This window comes from Cucurbita maxima, unplaced genomic scaffold, assembly GCF_002738345.1.
Source record: "Cucurbita maxima cultivar Rimu unplaced genomic scaffold, Cmax_1.0 Cma_Scf00006, whole genome shotgun sequence".
Taxonomy (NCBI): domain Eukaryota; kingdom Viridiplantae; phylum Streptophyta; class Magnoliopsida; order Cucurbitales; family Cucurbitaceae; genus Cucurbita; species Cucurbita maxima.
This window is the reverse complement of record NW_019272022.1, coordinates 1,433,375-1,452,275: the sequence shown is the minus strand read 5'-3', so window position 1 is coordinate 1,452,275 and position 18,901 is coordinate 1,433,375. Positions and strand designations below refer to the sequence as shown.

The 18,901-nt window shown below is 37.3% G+C and overlaps 2 protein-coding genes across 3 annotated transcripts in view; both read left to right on the top strand.

The window, feature by feature from the left end:
- Positions 1-169: 169 nt before the first annotated feature.
- LOC111480634 (COP9 signalosome complex subunit 6a-like) lies at positions 170-10,235 on the top strand. The gene is made up of 9 exons (XM_023125783.1): positions 170-721; positions 811-899; positions 4,574-4,667; positions 8,082-8,143; positions 8,230-8,308; positions 8,434-8,526; positions 8,771-8,871; positions 9,019-9,074; positions 9,831-10,235. Exons 1-9 carry the CDS (start codon positions 397-399, stop codon positions 9,910-9,912), a joined length of 981 nt encoding a protein of 326 aa, XP_022981551.1. The 5' UTR covers positions 170-396; the 3' UTR covers positions 9,913-10,235.
- Positions 10,236-11,107: 872 nt separating this feature from the next.
- The window catches only part of LOC111480500 (uncharacterized protein At1g21580), an 11,282-nt gene continuing 3,488 nt past the window's right edge, over positions 11,108-18,901 (top strand). Inside the window, exons 1-5 of one of the 2 annotated variants that reach the window (XM_023125573.1) lie at positions 11,108-13,304; positions 13,356-16,256; positions 17,233-17,428; positions 17,536-17,683; positions 17,859-17,958. In XM_023125573.1, coding sequence (XP_022981341.1) covers positions 11,231-13,304; positions 13,356-16,256; positions 17,233-17,428; positions 17,536-17,683; positions 17,859-17,958 — 5,419 coding nt within the window. In that variant the 5' untranslated portion in view covers positions 11,108-11,230. Of the gene's footprint in view, positions 16,257-17,232; positions 17,429-17,535; positions 17,684-17,858; positions 17,959-18,901 lie in introns of both variants that reach the window. The other variant, XM_023125572.1, reaches the window with a different exon arrangement.

Genomic DNA, 18,901 nt, shown 5'->3' with positions numbered 1-18,901 from the left:
GACAAGAGAATGTGAAAGGTACAAGAAGGTTGAACAATAAAAATTGTTTTTAATTGTATAAATGGATGAAGTATGATAGATATATTGTAATTTGAAATTAAAAAACATAATTTAATTGATTTTTTTTTTTTTTTTTTTTTAAGGAGATTGAATCAATTTCGAAGTTCATAGCAAAATTTCTGATTTAACGAGACACTCAAAGCACATACATAAAGCAAACCGTGGAGTGCGAAGCCGACGCAAATTTTCCAGAAGGATCCCCTCTGAAAGTTCGGAGATTTGACGAAAAGAGAGTGTGTTGGGCAATTGAAAAACGAATGAGAAGATTTCAGTGTTGAATCCATTTCCTCGTGCGTTCCAGTCTCTCTGGTTTTGAATTTCTTGTTGCAATCGATCATGGCGTCGTCTGGCAGCGGATTGACATTCAAACTGCATCCTCTTGTGATTGTGAACATTTCCGATCACTACACCAGGGTTAAGTCTCAGATGAATCCTCCCTCCTTAAGCAGTTCATCTCCATCCCCATGCGCCCTAAGTAATGGCGCCGATGTAGCCGCTTCTGCGGGCCTTTCCACTTCTCCTCCTGCTCCTAGGGTTTACGGTTGTGTTGTTGGCGTTCAGAAAGGCCGCACGGTTGAGATCTTCAACAGCTTTGAGCTTCTGTATGATCCCAAAACTCATTCACTGGACCGCACCTTCCTTGAGAAGAAGCAAGAGCTCTGTTAGTAATTCTTGACATTTCTTTTGTTTTTTTTATTAGAGTTGATGTTATTGTTGATGATAACCGAGCTGCGTTCTTGATTGGAGCAGATAAGAAAGTTTTTCCCCACTTCTACATTTTGGGTTGGTATTCTACTGGGAGTGATGCCATGGAGTCTGACATGCATATCCATAAGGCTGTAAGTTACCATTTAAAATGCAATCATACTATCCTGGCACAGAGTTGTTTACAGGGTTTATACATTCTCAAGTACAATGTTGAATTTTAAATGAACTCTTAATTCCCAAAGCCTTTTATTTGCACACCTAAGAATCGTGGTGTTAGTTTCTCATGATTTTTGTAATTATCAGCTATGTCTCATTCTTTTAGATTGGAGTCCAATCCTCCTTAGCTAGGGCTTGGATTCCGTTTGAGGGCTGGATTTTTGTATGTTCTTGTAATTCTTTTTTATTTGCATTGTTTTTCTCAATGAAGCTTTGTTTTTCATTAAGAAAATGCATACCTGACATTTGGTTTATTATTAACTCTCTACTTCTTGCGTCCCCCTGGGTATGTATATGTGTGTGGATGCGTATACATTCACATGCGCTTGAACCACCACAATGAGACCAGACAACGATATTTTGACTGCCAAATTTTCAATCCTCCAGCTCTTGCTATGAAAGATTTCTTCCCATTTACTTGAAGCCCCGACATTAACTCCAATAAATATGCTAAACTTGTATTAAGTTATGGAACAAGTTGTCATCCCTTAACCAAAAGAAAATAGTTTAGTATCATTTGCGAAATATCAACGAGAAAGCTGCACACAGTTCATTTCAATTTTAAAACCCTCAATGGAGCTCTGCTTCATTTCACTCAACCCTTATAACCTGAGAACATCCACCACAACGATAAATATGTGTAGTAATATGAATAGAGAAAGAGAAGTATCCTGTTTGATACCTTTAGTCACAAAAAATTTCTTCCATGAACGGTAGACAATTAAGATAGAATAATTGGTTGACTGAAGACAATTCCTCATCCAAGATTTCCATCTAATGCTAAAGCATTTTTTTTTTTTAGCTTAAGGGCCTTAACCAACAACTCTAAGTTTACTTTTACTTGATCATAGGCTTTTTCAAAGTTTATCTTAAAAGAATACCTTCTTCCCTTCCAAAGCCTTATTTGTAACTGAGACATGTTCCAACCTTTGTCTATCTACCAGCCACAGAAGCCCCTTGGGCACTAGAGATGGAACTAGTAAGCACCTTTCTCATTCGCTCCACCAATGCCTTTTATTATCTCGTGGAAATTAGTAACTGGGCTAACTGGAATGTCGTTCTTAATTTTTGGTGCTCTAGTCTTTTTGTGTGAGGGTAAAGGAATGTTTCATTTGTATTGGAACCTACCATTACTCTCTCTCAAAAGTTTATTGAACACTCAAAACAAATATCCTTCTATGAAATCCCAAACATGCATGAAACAAGGAGAAAGTCCCTTGGTTAACCATCTGAATCTAGAATCTACCTTCATTCTGTCTCAATTAAACTCTACATTTCTATTTACTTGATTAAAATGCCATCCAGAAATCGACATTCTAGAAACTTATTTAGAGAATACAAGTGAATTTTTTTTTTATATTTTCTTAATGATAGAAAATTTTCTTAATGATAGAAAAATCTATAATGATTTGCTCTATTTTGAGTGGTACCCTTATTTATTATCTCTCCCTTTTTAGAGCTCCGTACGTGGTTTATAAGAATATCGAGAAGCTTATGGCAATTTCCTTTGGGAAGGGATGGAGGAAGGAAAAAAGTCACACTTGATTAGGGGAAGTCATTGAGAGGCCAATTTACTCAAGGGACTAGAAATTGGAAAATTAAGGACTCATAACAAAAATATTGTAGCCAAATGGCTTTGGCGTTTCACCCTTGAGCCTAGCTCTACCTGGCACATGATTATTGAAAACAAGTTTGGTTCTCATCCTTTTGAGTGGCTGTCGGGTGGGATTAGAGGCACTTACTGTAATCTATGAACGAATATCTCTGTTGAACTTCCTTCTTTCTCTCACTTGGTTCATTGGTTTTCATGTTGTCTCTGATCTTTTGGTTAGGTCGGGGAGCTCAATTTCTGTTTCATTTTGGTTTTGTTGCTCTTTGACACATAGGGAAGCGACAGATGTTCTCTCTCTTGACAATGCTTGGGGAAGTCATTTTGAGGCATAGTAATGTTTGAGTGTGGAGTTCCCACCTTCTGGATAGTTTTTCTTACAAATCTTTTTCCGTAGTTTGTTGAACCCTTCTCCATTACGTGATTGGAGGATTAAGATTTTGAGGAAAGTGAAGTTTTTTACTTGACAAGTTTTACATGGTTGAGCTAATACTATGGATCAATTTGCGAGAAAAATAGCCTTGTTAGTCCGTTGAATACAGGAAGGTGGAGGAAGATTTGAATCACACTTTTTGGAGACGTGAGTTTGCGAGGTTCATTTAGAATCTTTTCATTAGATGCTTGGCTTTTCGCTAGCTTGAGACAAGAAAGTGATGTGATCGAGGAGTTCCTTCATCTGCCTAGCTCGACATAAGAACACCAGTGATATGGTTTGCTGGGGTGTGTTTTATAAGATCTTTGGAGATGGATCCCATTGATGTATGGTCCCTTGTTAGATTTCATGTTTCCTTTTGGGCTTCAATTTGGAAGATCTTTTGTAATTATTCTTTAGGTACTATATTGTATAGTTGGAGCCATCTTTTTTCATTGAACTTTCTTATGTGGGTTTGTTTTTCTGCATGCCCTTGTATTCTTTCATTTTCTTAAATGAAAGTTGTCGTTATGAAAAAAGGGGGGAAAAGGGTTCGTTAAAGTCACTCAAAAGTCTTGTAATTTGACTACTAAGGTTTCTAGTTTTTGTTAGGATGAGAGGATTTTTTTCTTTAATATGTGTACTCCCTATTTTAGCCTTTCCTACTTGATTATTGGTAAAAAAAGCAAGTATTCTTTTATTTTTCTCAATGAAAGTTGTCAATAAAAAAAAGTTTGTGAAGGTCACTCAAAAGTTTTGTAATTTGACTACTAAGATTTCTAGTTTTTCTTTGTAGTAGGTGTTTTTTGTTCTAATATGAATTCCCTATTTTAGCCTTTCCTTATTGATTTATGGTAAAAAAAAAAAAAAAAAAGCAAGCAAAAATTCAAATCCTTTTAAAATCAGAAGTTCATAGCTTGAGAGGATCATCAATGATAGGATTCATCTCCATGCTTGGCGACTTTTCCCTGAAGGGCATGCAAAAGGGACTTCTGCAGATATATTTTAGCCCTGAGGGTTGGAGTGCCGGGAGTTAATGGTGGACTTGATGAAAGTAGTGTCATGCCTCTCTATGAGCATCCATCTTATAGCAAAGTTTCCAGTTTTTCAAATATAAGTTTACTGGTCGATGTTTCTCCCACCTTGTGAGTTTGGAAATTTATTTAAGTACTCGTTCAGAATAGGTTCACTTTTTTTTTTTTTTTTCTCTCTTTCTGTCTTTTTTGTTCATGTGCCATTGAATATTATGATATGACAGAAAAACTTTTGAAGACCAGCCTTTGTGGGTCTACTCTCTCAAAAAGACTTATATATTATACTGGTTCTCTGACTTTGATCAAATCCAAATGAAGGTTCTTTGTAATCTTCCTTGTCTTTGTTGGGTGGGAGGATGCATATCTTACTTTATGTATTTAACTTTTCAATGATGGAGTTCAATTTCTTACTAGAACAAGTGAGAATATATAGTTTGATAGATGTAATTGTACTTTTTTTCTTGGATGGGAAATTAGAATATTATAATGGATGTAATTGTAAAATTAATTTTGATGAGCTTTCTGACTTGACAGTTGATGGATATCAATGAAAGTCCTGTCTATGTTCTTCTTGATCCTTCCATTAATCATGCTCAAAAGGATCTCCCAGTTACTATATACGAGAGTGGTAATATGTCTTGTTTCTTTTCTTCTTATTGACATGTCATTTGTCTGCTGTACTTCATTTTCCTCATTATATTAGTTTTGTTACTGATAAAACTTATGTGGTTGCATGACCCTTCATTTTTCTTCATTAGTTTAATGCCAAATCTTCTTAGGTTGAGCATCCATGATTGCCTTAGTGGTGTATGTAGTGTGTATGGTTGGGTTTTCATCTATTTGGGGATTGACAACCATTTCTTAAGCCTTGGCTTTTATTATATTCTTTAAATAATCCGTTGGGAAGAATGCTATACTTGTGAAGAAATTATATGACCTTTGAGAAAATTCCATCAAAATACTTATAAAGAGAAGCCATGAAGAAGATCCTAGTTGATTGATAGACCTTTCTTCTTTGAAAGAGTGGATGTGGGAGGAAGGTTTCAATTGAGGAATGGAGTGGGTCGAAGGTTGGGATAGTGGAGTTGGAGCTGAGGACAGTAGCTTGGGCTCAGGACTGTTTAGTGGTAGCTTCTAAGGTGGGGACGCTTTCAATGGAGGCTAGTTTCAACGGTTATATTCTTTCAAGTTTTGTTAAGCTTGAAGAGGAGATGCAATTTTCTGTCTCTGGAGTCGTTCAAAGGTATAAGGTTGTCAATCTTTATTCCAGAGTATTTGCAAAGTTCTTGAATCAAGTCTTGCCTCGTCTGACTTTCTACTAGGGAGTGGCTCTTCTTTTGCCCCTTTGTCTCTTATCTCTAGAAGTAGGGTTGAGAGGGGAAGTTTCCCCTTTCCTAATGTGGAGGCGTGTTTGGTCCTGACCCTTGTTCTAGTTCTTCAAGCCTTTCGAGTATTCCTATGTGTGGGGCTGCTTTAGGCTATTGGTCCTCAGGATGGCTGCTCTTGCCTCAATTTGGATCCATTCAGTTTCTATTTAGACTCCCCTTGTGGATTTGATTGATAATATCTTGAATAGGAAAAGTGTCCAAAAGTCTAAAACATGTAGAAAGAAGCTAGTCAGGGAATTAGAAAAGTTTGATTGTTCGGTTAATTATGATAGGAAGAAAGTTTATAGGAAGCTGGGGCATCCACTGATTCTTGATAGTGAAGCAGAGGCTGGTTAAAGAAGTTATTTATCAGAAGAATCCAAATGTTGTGATTTGGAAACTAAACCAGTCTACTAATATCATCAGAGGCTGGTTAAAGAAGTTGTTTATCAGAAGAATCCAAATGTTGTGATTTGGAAACTAAACCAGTCTACTAATATCATCAGTTGGTTAAAGAGTCTTTGGTAGAGGGGTGGGCTAGGAGGAGATTGAGTAGGAGGAGGCCATCGAGGGGATTCTTGTTCTTTGGAATGTCGGTTGAGTTTTCCAATGGAGATATTCATAAGTATGTTCTTTGTCTCGATTTTGTTTCTTTTTGAACAATATGGCGACTTGGAATCTGGGGTTTGCGATCCGCCTAAGATTTGAGTTTGACAAGAGTTTTTAGAAGAGTTAGGGAGATTTGTCAGGCTATTGTGGGCCCCGTTGGTGTGTTGAAGGGATTTTAATATTGTTTGTTCTCCTTTGAAGAAGGCGTTAGGAGGGAGAGTTATGAGATCTATGAGGCTTTTTAATGATTTCATCAGGGTTGTAATCTTTTGGGTCCTCGTTTAGTTAATGGGAGGTTTACTTGGTCTAGTTGGAGGGTGCTAGTAAGATTGATAGGTTTTTTTATGGCAAAGGAGTAGGTGGATGGGTGCGGTATTGGAGACAGGTGTTACGGCCTATAGTTACTCGGACCACTGACTGCATATTTTTAGTTCTCGCTCAATGAAGTGGGGCCCTTATCCTTTTCATTGAGAATATGTGGCTTGGCCATCCTTCGTTCAAGGCTTCTTTTCCATCATAGTGGAATATGGTCGTTCCAGACAACTAGGAAGGATGTCGTTTTATGGGAAATTAAAAATACGGTAGCTTTTTAGTATATTAACGTCATTTATGGGCTTGAACATGGGTTTTTTTTTTTTTTTTTTTTTTTTTTTTTCTTCAATAATTTTCACTAAAGAATCACTTTTGACTGAATTTTTATTTTTTATTTATTTTAAAATAAAACTCAGAGAAAGTTTGACCAGTTTTAGTGTGGGTGATGGTTTGGGCATTTGATACTCTCATTAAGGCTATGTTGGAATAAGTCAAGTCCATCTTAGCATGCCAAAACAAATTTTCATTTGGTGGGATAACCATGTAGAGATGCTCCTTCAATCTTCTCCATCCAACTTTATTCATTCCCCGATTTAGATTAGTAATCAAAAAACGCATCACCGAATGCAATAACTCTAAAGTTTAATCGTTTAATCGTGTTTGTTGTGAGATTCTACATCGGTTGGAGAGCATTGAACAGTAAATTGAAATATGTGGAANTTTTTTTTTTTTTTTTTTTTTTTTTGAGATGCTCAAGGAGGGAAGCTTGTCTTTTAAGGTGGAGTTTGTGAAGTTGGTCGAGCGAGAAACTGTCAATTAGAGGCAAAAAGCTAAAGCTATGTGGGCGAAGGATGGGGATATTAATATGGCTTTGTTTCATCGTTTTATTGATTCTCTTGAAAATGATTGGAGGGAGATGGTTAGGGGGAGAAGTAAATTGAGGAGGAAATCCTTTCCTTTTTCTCTGGTTTATTTGACCTGGGTGCTAGCAATTGGCCCTCTGTTTAAGGGCTGGACTTGTTTCCATTTGGTAGGGTGAAAAGTTTGATTGTGAATGGTCCTTTCTCGCTGAAAGAAAGAAGAAAGCCTGTAGAGTGCAAAAGGAATAAGTCCCTCAACCCTGATGGGTCTCTGGATTTATTCCATGATAATTGAGAAGGCATTAAGGACGTTCTTGAAAGGGTGTTCAGGGAGTTCTTTGAGAGGGGCATTCTTGATACCTCTCTGAATGATACTTTTGTTTTCCTGATTCCTAAGAAAGAGAGGGCAATGAAAGTTAAAGACGTTAGACCCATTAGTCTGAACACAAGTGTCTATAAGATTATTGCTAAGGTTTTGGCAAAGAGATTGAAGAGGTCCTTCCATCAGCAACTTCAGAATTCAAGGGTGCATTCGTTGTAGGGAGACAAATAATTGACTTGGCTCTTACAGCTAATGGGCTATCGAGGATTGCAGAAGTTGTAAGTAGGAGAGAGTTATTTAGTAAGCTGTTCTGTAAACCGTTGACTTGGGAATGGACTGTCTGTATATATCCAAGAGAAAACTCTGGAATGTTGATGATATGATATTTTTCTTTGGGCTATGTACTTCTAAAATAAAAAAATATGTTCTGTATAATATGGATTAATAACATTTGTTTGTGAGAAGGGAAAGTGAAACTTTGACTCTTCAAATAATGAGATATTTTAAATGCCTCGCAAATTTGTTTGCATGGTGGTATTAACTCCTGTTCTTTGCGGTTCTTACAACTACAGAGCTACATCTTATAGAAGGGATCCCCCAGCTAATTTTTGTTCGCTCAAGTTACACTATAGAGGTTGGTTCACTCCTTCGTTTCTCGAGTCCTCAAACTTGTTGCAATTCTTGTTATTGAGTTTCTCACACATTTCTTACTCTTCAAAGACAGTAGAAGCTGAGCGAATATCTGTTGATCATGTTGCACATTTGAAACCATCTGATGGAGGCTCTGCTGCAACTCAACGTGAGTGATCCTGTACCTCTATTTATTTCAATCTGGGGTTAAAACTTCATTAGTACTTATTGTCTTTCATGTTTTGATCTGGTAATGATATGTCCATAATGAGAGAAATTTGATCTTGAATGCAGTGGCTGCTCACCTTGCGGGTATTCACAGTGCCATCAAAATGCTGAACAGCAGAATCAGGATACTTCACAGTTATCTTCTGGCAATGCAAAATGGTATTTTCAATTCTTTACTGTGCATAAAAATGTGTACAATGAAAAAATTGAGAGTACAGAAAGCAGGGTGGGTATTCCTTTTCTTTTTGTCAATTGTGGTCGGGCTTTGATATTTCATCATTCATCTGAACAGGACTGCTGCATTTAGTGGTTTCTGATGTCTAGTGAATTCTTCATGGAAAACTTGCGATTAAATGGCTCAATTTGAGATTGATTTTTTCGTATCTGTTATTCTCTGAATCAGGTGATATTCCTCTGGAGAATTCTCTACTAAGACAAGTGTCTAGTTTACTCAGAAGATTACCAGTTATTGAATCAGAAAAGTTTCGAGATGATTTCTTGACGGTGAGTACTCTCGCATCTCACATGTCTCATTTCGCTTGGCCTTGATTTTCCTGCAGTTAAAAACTTCAAACATTTGCTCCAAAATTTTAGACATTACCTTGATTTTGTGATTAGTTATTCATACTTCCATAATCTCCCACCTTTCAGGAATATACTGATACAATGTTGATTACATACCTAGCAATGTCCACTAATTGCTCAAGGTGTGATATTTCTGATCTCGTTTTATACTTTTTCGTAGTAGTGTATGAAAATATTTTGTTTAGTAAATTATATATTATACATCCCTAGATGTGGAATACTACATATGGCTGCTAACTAGATAAGAATCACAAACATATGCTCGGTAACATATGATCTTAAAAAATAGAATCAGCACTTAGCAGTATATGTCTCCACTTCTACATATTAAGTCAAATTGAAGTTTTTATCAATTAGTTTATTTCCGTGTATATATTTTCTTCAAACTAGACGTGTCCATCACTTGTTCCAAATATGTTTGAATTTAGAAAGGAAAAGATTACATTCTAGATAGTGTATTGAGTATACATGAGCATGCCTGTACTGAATGAATATCCAATGTCGATACACACTCTTAACTCTTGGTTGGTACTTCTACCTTCCTGGCTTGTATAAATCTCCTGATGTAATCAAGCCTTACAAGTTAGGATCTTGTTCATAAAGGTTGTCCATACGGGTGCATGTAGGTTGGTCAACTTCGAAATATCTGGTTGATTGATTAAGTTAATTGAACTTTCTGTTTTCTTTTTTCCTTTCTTTGTTCAAATTTCCGTTGATAGTATCTTACTATAGCGAGAATGTCAAGAATTAAGTTGATGGTATAATTACTATTGTGATCCTATGCCCTGTTCTTGTTGGAAAAAAATAAATATTTGTTGATCTGCTAACACGATACTTTTTCCCCTCTCCTTCCCTCATGCGAAACACTATTCATCCAGTGCAATGAATGAGCTGATTGAAAAATTCAACATTGCATATGACCGCCATAGTCGAAGAGGGGGCCGAACGGTTTTTATATAAAAGCTCCTTGCAGGGACCAAGTGTATTACAGAAGGTTCAGGTACTACTTTGATGATGGTGCTAGATTTGAGTGGGGCTATGGAAGGGGATGATATAGGAATTCTTTTTGTTTTTTGTTTATTTTTTGCTCTTACCTTTTATTTGATACTTTTTCTGAGTTTAAAGATGCTTATTGTTCTCAGTTAACTGGAGCAACTTCTATAGTCATAGACAATCTTATGATGGAGAAGTACTATAATGCCGAACATGCACTATAGACTGAATCTGATATGATTTCAGGGTGATTTAAGGGCACTTTTGGGAGTTATTTTGAAAATTTTAAAGTCATTTTTGTGGTCGTATTAGAACATGGTTTTAGTTATTCAAAATTAATTTTTTAGCATGAAAATCATGTTTAAGAAGTGTTAAATTCAAACATTAAAGTTGAAAATGAGGGATGTAAATTTGGTGCCCTCGTTGGCCGGCTTAAGAACCTCGACTTCTCACTTGCTTGAAGTCGTACATCAATTTGGTCGTGTTTGTCTTCCACTCGTCATTCAATTCTTAGAGGTTCAAACCTGTTCTCTTTGTTAATTCGTTTGACTGTCCATCATTTGTTCGAGAAATCTGTATTCACCTCAATTTCCATTTGCGTAGCTCATTTCATCTGAGTTTGATTCTTCTTCGACCGCTTCGATTTCAAAATGAGCTCGGATCTTAGAATTGTTCAACACTTTGTCATATTTCTTCTCAATTTTAGTAGTGCCACACCGAGCGTCCCTAATCACTTAGGTTAGCATTCATTGTATAAAGTTCAACATTGAAAAGTGTAACCAAACACGTTTTTATAAAAACAATTCAAGAAAGTCGTGTAGAAATGAAACTTTGCCTTTTGTATCTAGACATAAGACACGAACGAGTGAATAGAATTATGTGCTTAAATTATCTAAATTAAAATCAATATAAGTTTGATTTCATATACTCATAAAAATACTTATAAAAAATTGAATAGGTTTTGAATTCACCCTAAACCCTAATTTGCAGACCAATAAATATTGGTCAGATGCTGTAAGAAAGTAAAATTTGGATCTTAAATTTTGAAATAATTGTGACTATAAAATTTGGATCTTAAATTTTGAAATAATTGTGACTATGAATGTTATGATTTTGGAGAAAGAACAAAAGAAAATCTTGTTTTTGTGTATTCAAATTCCGTCACGATTGGTCATATCCATAGGATTTTGCCGTTACTACGACTTTGCCGTAACGCTATGAATTCCAAGTCCAAATCCAATCAAGACGATAAACAGTGGCCGCCCAACCAGATCTGATCTCCGCCATGGATTTGCCTCCATTTCTTTACCACCAACGGGATCAATCCAGGTATATCTCTCCTCCTCCTCCTCCTCCTCCTCCTCCTCCTCCTTCCTCCGCCCCTCTTCCTCACCCTTTTTTTCCGGACGATCCCAATTTCCACTTCCCTTCCAATCACCATCAGGTTCTTCATAACATTCCCGATAAAGGGCTAGATTTCCCTCTGCGGCCGCCACCGCCACCGCCGTCGTACCGTCATCCTCCGATTCATCCACTCCCGTCACAAGCACCGCCGCTAGGTTATAATCCCTCTCAACCACACTTCGTTGTTTCTTCCTCGATTCATGATGACCAATTGAGGTCTCCCCACCCTGTTCGCGAATTTCCGCGCTCCCCTCCGCTTTCCAGTCGAGTTTCTTTCGACGGAGGGTTTCACCGCGATTTTGTTGACCTAAATCATTCGTTCCATGAAACTCGGTTTGATATTTCGGATCCATCGAGAGGCTCTGCGGATAATCGACCTCCAATTCCGCATTCTCCTATCGATATTCAGCATGGAGCTGGCCACCGAGAAATTGATTACAGATCTGTCATGCCGTATCCGCCCCCTGATATGTTTAGGTATAGTTCAGGTAGTAGTTCTAGGCGGGGAGCGGAATACAATGATAGATTTCAGACAAATCCAAGAGAAGAGGTGCTACGGGGACGAGGTGAGGAGAATTATTATCACCACGATCAGCTTAAAGCTGATTCCAATATCACCTTTATGGAATCTGGAGCGATGCAGAGTCCATTATCTAGAGATAACAAATTTACTTCTGGTAGTTTTGATAAACATCGCTATGGCTCGAATTATGAAAAAGAATCTTTTAGGAGTCGTAGGAATGGTAATGTGGTGGGTAAAAATCAGAGATGGGTTCATAGCAAACAAACCTTTAGAAACATGCACAATTCATACTCAGATGGAAGCAATGATAGAGGATATGGTGACCGTAGTGATTTTCGAATTATGTCTGGTAAGCATGGACATTCTAATCCAGAATCAGGAAAATATTACAGTGACAATAAGGATAGTATAGAAGGTTATAATGAGTACATGTCCACTCCACGGAAGCAGGTACAGAAAAAGAGTGCTTTTCTCAGAATTCAGATGGCAAATCCTTGTCACGGTAACCGAGAGAGTGAACAATTACACGATTCTGATTATTTTGATGAGAAGAACGGTTTCCACAGAGGCAAAAATCAGGTTCGATCTCAGGGCTACAGAATAGATGCAGGGAAGAAGAGACAGGGAAGTCCTATGGAGCTTGATGTTTCTTTTAAATCCAATTCATTGGTGGCCAAGGCAATCGTGACACCAACACAGTCTGCTCCGACTTCTCATATGGATAAAATGCCTGGATATGAAAAAACTACAAATGTTTTGGTTCTCGTTCCCCACCATAACTCTACTGACTTGCATTTAACGGGTAAGAACAAGGATGATTTAGGCACAAATGATGTTACAAATCCTGCCCCATGCCCCCCAGGTTCTAAAAATGAGCTGAAAGAATCAGATGAGAAGGCTACAGGTTCGTTGGCTGGTAATGGATCTAACAATTTAACAGATGTTTCTTTGGTTAAGGGCAATTATTCACTTAGAAAAACTAACGTTGAAAGACCTTCACAAGGAATGGTGTCAGGTATAAAAGGAAGGAATGCTTATGGAAAAGTAGCTACTGTGAGAACCATGAAGAAGAAAAAGGTTGTGAGGAAAGTAGTGAAGAAGGTAGGAAGTCCCCGACTGTATTTACAGACAAGAAGCAGCAATGTTAACCCTTTGAAAGCATGTAGCTTGAAAAATATTCCGCCGGTTTCAGAAAACAAGTCTTCCACATCTGGAATGAACTCAGATCATGGTTCTGCGTTGAAGGCTTCTCAGCATGGTATGTCTGGATCACTAGATAATGGAAAAGCAGATCAGTCTGTCCTGCCTATAACATCAGAAGAGTTTCAAGCCAACACTGATATGGGCATGGAATGTGTACCTGCAGATGATAGTAATAAAAATAACTTCGATTCTCCTTTGAATCCCTTGATAAAAGAGGCAAGAGGATCTAGTAATCAAATTGAGAGAAACAGTTCTTTCATTTCCGTTCCACCTCTTTTAAATTCTAATAAGGATCTTAAACTATCAAATGGACCTAATGACTTCGATTTTGAATGTCAGAAGTCAATCAAGCCTAAACTTTGTGGGAATGAAGAAGACTTGTCATTTGAGAATGTATATAGTAAAGGGTCTAAATCTATCATGTTTTCCCTAGGAAGCAGTCAGTCTGGAATAGTGAGTTCAAATGATCCTAATCTACATGATAATCTTGTAAAGGGAAATAGTTTGGCTGTTAATAAAGACGTTCCCATGGATTTTGATAATGGGGTAACTCAGGTTCAAGATAATCCACTTTGTGAAACTTTTTTAGCTGATGGAATTTGCCAGCAATGTGCCAACAGGGTAACTGGACCTCCTGAGACTGATGTCGTGGGAGTATCTGCAGCAAAAGTTACAATTAGCAATTCTTTGGTGGGCGTAAATCCAGAAGCATCTGAAATGCAGCAGATTGATTCCAAAAATTTGCAAGACTATAACAGTGGACAACATACTAATCAAGATTCAAATGACTGTCGTCAGTGTACTAATATACGAGTGAATGAGGTTCTTAATTGTGAGAGGATTGGTAGTGCAATGAGAGAATCGAAAGCTATGGATAGTTCTGCTTCACTAGGTATTAGTTCGGTAGAAAGATCTGCCAAAGATAAGGTTTCAATTAGTGGTGGACAAGGTGAGAAATCATTGTCAAAGGTGAGTAAAATTAATAATTGTTTGGATTTTGCAGGTTCTCGTGACATCAATCAGGAGACGAATTCTGTGGATTTATGTGTACGTTCTAATTCTAAAAATTATTGCCCTTCAGAGCAGGGTGTTTCTGGTGATGGAAGCATAATAATAGATGTAAATCCTACCACCACTGAAGAGAGTCCAGTGCCTGATTTCAATTTATTAGGTAAGTCGTCAAAAAATAAGTTGTTGATGGGCTTTGATGTTAATAATAGAGGAAATGAGATCAAGTCCCGAAAGAAGCGAAAGATATGCATTGCTAGTCCTGTTTTGCCTTGCCCCGGTGTTGAATCTAATGAAGTGCCTGCACTTACAGTCATCTCTAGTTTAAATGATCAGTTAACCTCTAATGTTGAGTTAATGGAAGGAGAGGAGGCTGCAGCATCTACTGTGGATGCTTTTTTCAAAGCTAGTCCTGTTTCTACAGATTGTTCGAAAGGGATCAGCAAGATGCTCGATGAGATACCGAAAAAGGAAAATTCCAAAAAAATAAATATTGATGATGGTCCTTTTGAGTATTGCTTGAAATATGAACAACCAGAAAACTCTCGCTCAATCCAGGAGGAGTTGATTGTTTCAAAATGTCAACCACTTTCTTCATTGGGAAATGAGAAAGAAGACAGCAGTACTCCCACAATGGCACCAAATCAAAGAAATGATTTGGATGTAGTCATTTGTAGAAGAAAAGAACTAAATATTCATGCTGAAGCACAATCTATGCTTTGTAATAAGACTGCACAGTGGGATAGTCCTCAAGTTCCATCCTCTCAGACCTTAAATTTTTCATATCCAGAAGCAGTTAAAGCATCTTGTAATCTTGGCCAGGATAATATGCATCATATAGAAAGATGTGCTGATGGTGGCAGCTGCCTCACTGCCAATTCTGACAATGAAATTATAGGCCTTGCAAGTGATACCCAAGGGGATTTGGGTTCTCCAGAAACCTCCAATGTTCATGGGATAGATAAATTACATCGTGAGGTATCTCTCAGAAATATTGACTTCAAAATGGATTGTGAATATGACAAAAAGGTGAAGGAGAAATCTAGTGCTGAAAATGAATTAAGGGCATCGAATGATACTTCATTTCCACAGCCTACGACCATTAATCAGAAATTAGGTTGTACCAATTCTGACAACAATTTGACTGCTGGCAAAGTAGTATCACGGGCATTGGTAGAATTAAAAAGTGGACTTCAAGCTGACAATCGTTCTGCCAACTCGTGCAAGAAAAATCAGAATATGGTTTATCACAAATATCAGACAATTCCTGGTAAATCTTTTTCCACATGCACTGCGTCAAAGAAGATAGCATCTGATAGAAGTTTTCTTGGTACAAAACCCCGAAGTTGGCATCGGAATGTTAACACTCTAGTTCCAGTTCCTGGAAATGCGGCTTTATCAAGTACTATTCCTTCCCAAGGGCAGTTACATGGTGGAGATGGAATGCTTGAGAGTACTTTGTACATTCGTAAAGGTAACAGCCTAGTTCGAAAGCCATCTCCAGTTGCAGCTCGAGTTTCAGGCTCCCATGATTTAAGTTCAAGCTCATCTGATCAACATGATTGCAGACCTAATATAAAATCTAATGGTAAGGTTGAGGTGGCTAATCCTCCTGTCCATTTTAAAGTAAGGGGAACTGATGTTCCTATTGATAAGCCCTTTCCTCCCCAACTATCTAGTGGGTCTGGGTCGCCCAATCATCCTATTCCCTATGCAGAATATGCACCATCTCCTTGCCATGAACCTGAATCAAATCTCACGAAGTCTAAACATGTTAGTGATCTGTCTAGGTCTGTTGGGGATCCCTCGAAGATTTTTGTAGCTCCTAAAAGCCTGGTTGGTACTGCTGATAAGAAAGAACATCTGACTGAAAAAAAAGACAAGAATTTTGTTTCTTCAGTTGTAAAAAAGATGGTGTATGTAAAGAGCAAGTCAAATCAGTTGGTTGCTACTTCTAAACCCTGTAATTTATCAACTAAAAATATGGAGACTACTTGTTCCTTGGCCTCCGATGGCTATTACAAGAAGAAAAAGAATCAGTTGATCAGGGCATCATCAGAATGTCAGATGAAGCAGACTTCACTCCCCACCGAAGATATTTTGAACCCAGGAGGTCCAAGCTCTTATGGAGATGGAGATGCTAGAAGTTTTGATAAGATACAACAATATAAAGGTATAATAGCTAAACATTAGCTTTTATTTCGTAGCTTTTGTATGTTTCTATTTATACAGTATCTCGATATCTTAGAACAATCTTGATTTTGATCTTAAATTTTTATATTTCATTATACTGTTGGACAATGGATGAAACTTATGAATGTACACACATCATAGAGATGTGGCAGTTTTACCAGGTTCTTCCAACTTTTTATCCCTCGTGTCTGCCTCTGCATATCTTGGAGCATTTTTAGTGCTTTCATTGCAAGCTCTTATTCTCAGCATCATATTTCCTATTAATGCGTTAAATATGTATTTGTTGGTAATAGCTTTAGCTACCAGCCACTTTCGATTTCAAATTTTCATGTCCTTCGATGGAAGGTTTATAATTTTCTCCTTTTTAATTTCATTTCTTATGTGATTTTTTTTTTGTATCTTTGAACATACTCGTAACAATGGAAAATTTGTTTACTGTTAAAAAAATAAACGAGGCACTTCTTTTTCTTGTGGAACTTGCTTTTCTTGGTTAGAACATAGAACATGAACTGTCAATTCATATATGTGTGATATAGTGTTAATTTTTTCTATTTTTTATTTTTTATTTTTATTTTTATAGCTCATACTTTATAGTCTCAAAATGTTTGAGATCTAGATTTTTCATGTATTTCCTTTTCAACTTTTGTTTTGTCTGTCCTCTGTGGTACCTCGATCAAAAACACTGATAAGACTATCTAAATCATTGTTTTTCATTTAAGAGAATAGCTTTATTAAATTATTGCTGGCTTTTGTTTTTACAAGTCTAAATCGTTGTGATTCAACTGTTTGATATTTCTTGCCCAAGTATGCTTATCCCTAATAGCCCTCATTTCTGCTTATATATGATTTTCTATAATGCATTTGTAGTGTGGGTTTAGTTTTCCTGACATTCATCCTGATGCTGTTTTACAATGATCTGTAGTCATAGTAAAACTGAATATAGATTTTCTGTACAGCTGTAGTGAGAACATATAGGCCGTCAAAGTCCTCTTTGGTATGGACACTTCGCACTTCTGTTGCTCCAGGAATTGGTGGTGGTAATTTGCAGAATCATAAGATGGCTCCTCGTCTTTTTCCTTGGAAAAGATCACATTGGAAGACCTTCAAGCTAAACGCTTCTACTCAGAGAAACAGCTCTTTCTCTATTGTCAGGCATGTGGTGCATTAAAGATTTCTGTTCTTATTTATTTATGTTTCTCTTTTCAACAAAAGGTGGCTGTTTGGATCAACAAGTGGTAATTCCAATGTTGTTTCACCAGAAAATTGTTGCTGATGAGGAACAGGAACACAGTTTATAAAAGATCAAAACATGGATTTTCACTTAGAAAATCCAAGGTACTAAGTATTGGCAGGTCTAGTTTAAAGTGGTCCAAATCCATTGAAAAGCACTCAAAGAAAGCTAATGAGGTTTGTTCGAAGTTGGATAATGATACATACGTTGACTGCAATTTTATTTTTCTCTATAGTCCCTAATATATTCTGTTTGATGGGCACTTGTGGAGGCAAGAATGATCTTTAACCTTTTCTTTGATAACATATTTTTTTTTAGCAAATAGCGTGTTTTTATTCTTCTTTAACATAGGAAGCTACGAAGGCAGTTGCTGATGTCGAAAGGAAGAAAAGGGAGCGTAATTTGGATGCATCTATTTCCTCTGATGCTCCGGGTGGAAATCAGTTTTCCTGTAAGTCCGTTAGATATTTGCAATTTGTGGACTTTTAATTCTCCGGTATGGCTGAGTAATCTGCAGTTTTCTTTTAATGAAGTGATGTGGGTTTGTATCTGTAGTAAAATGATGATACTTTGTTAACTAACATCTGTGTAAGTCATATTTTCCTACAACAAAAGGGTAGTGGCATCTTTCCCATTACGTCCATGACACCTCTCAGTTAGTTGATATTTGCTTTTGTGGTGGATGTTACTAGTTGTCTTTTCTTGATTCTTTGGTCTCCTGCTGGTTCTGTTTTTGCTTCTGGTTGTTGAAAAAACATGCGAAGCACAATTTTAGTCCTTTCACATTAGTTCTTGTAACATTGGTCCCTTGGAGCTTTCTTTTGTAATGATTCAATTCTTGTATTTCAATTCAAATTGGTCTTATAAATTTTGTTGTGATTGAGCCATATAAATAAAGAGTAATACATTTGTTAGGTACTCGAACACCCAAAACACAAGATAGTTATATATTGCCATATCAAAGGAAAATTTCAATATAACATCAGCCTTTAGAGAGAACACCCAAAACACAAGGTAGTTATATATTGCAATATCGAAGGAAAATTACAATATGAAAACAGCCTTTTGAGAGAACTCTCTCTCCCAAATCCCGCAATGGACTATGCTACTAAAGTGATCCACCCTCTTCTAAGAACCCTAATTGTTAGGTATCCCTTTCCCATATGTTGTTCTTAAGAGGAACCTAGGGCAATACAACTCCCAGCCAATTTGAGAGGGCCGGTAAACTCTCCCATACCTTTCTAAAGCCAAAACTCAAAAACTAGAAAGAAAGTATAAAACTAATAAAATAATGAATGAAAAACGTACCCAAAGCAAACAATCTCTCTACAGGCCCCCCCCCCCCCCCCCCCCCCCCCCCCCCCCCCCCCCCCCCCCCCCCCCCCCCCCCCCCC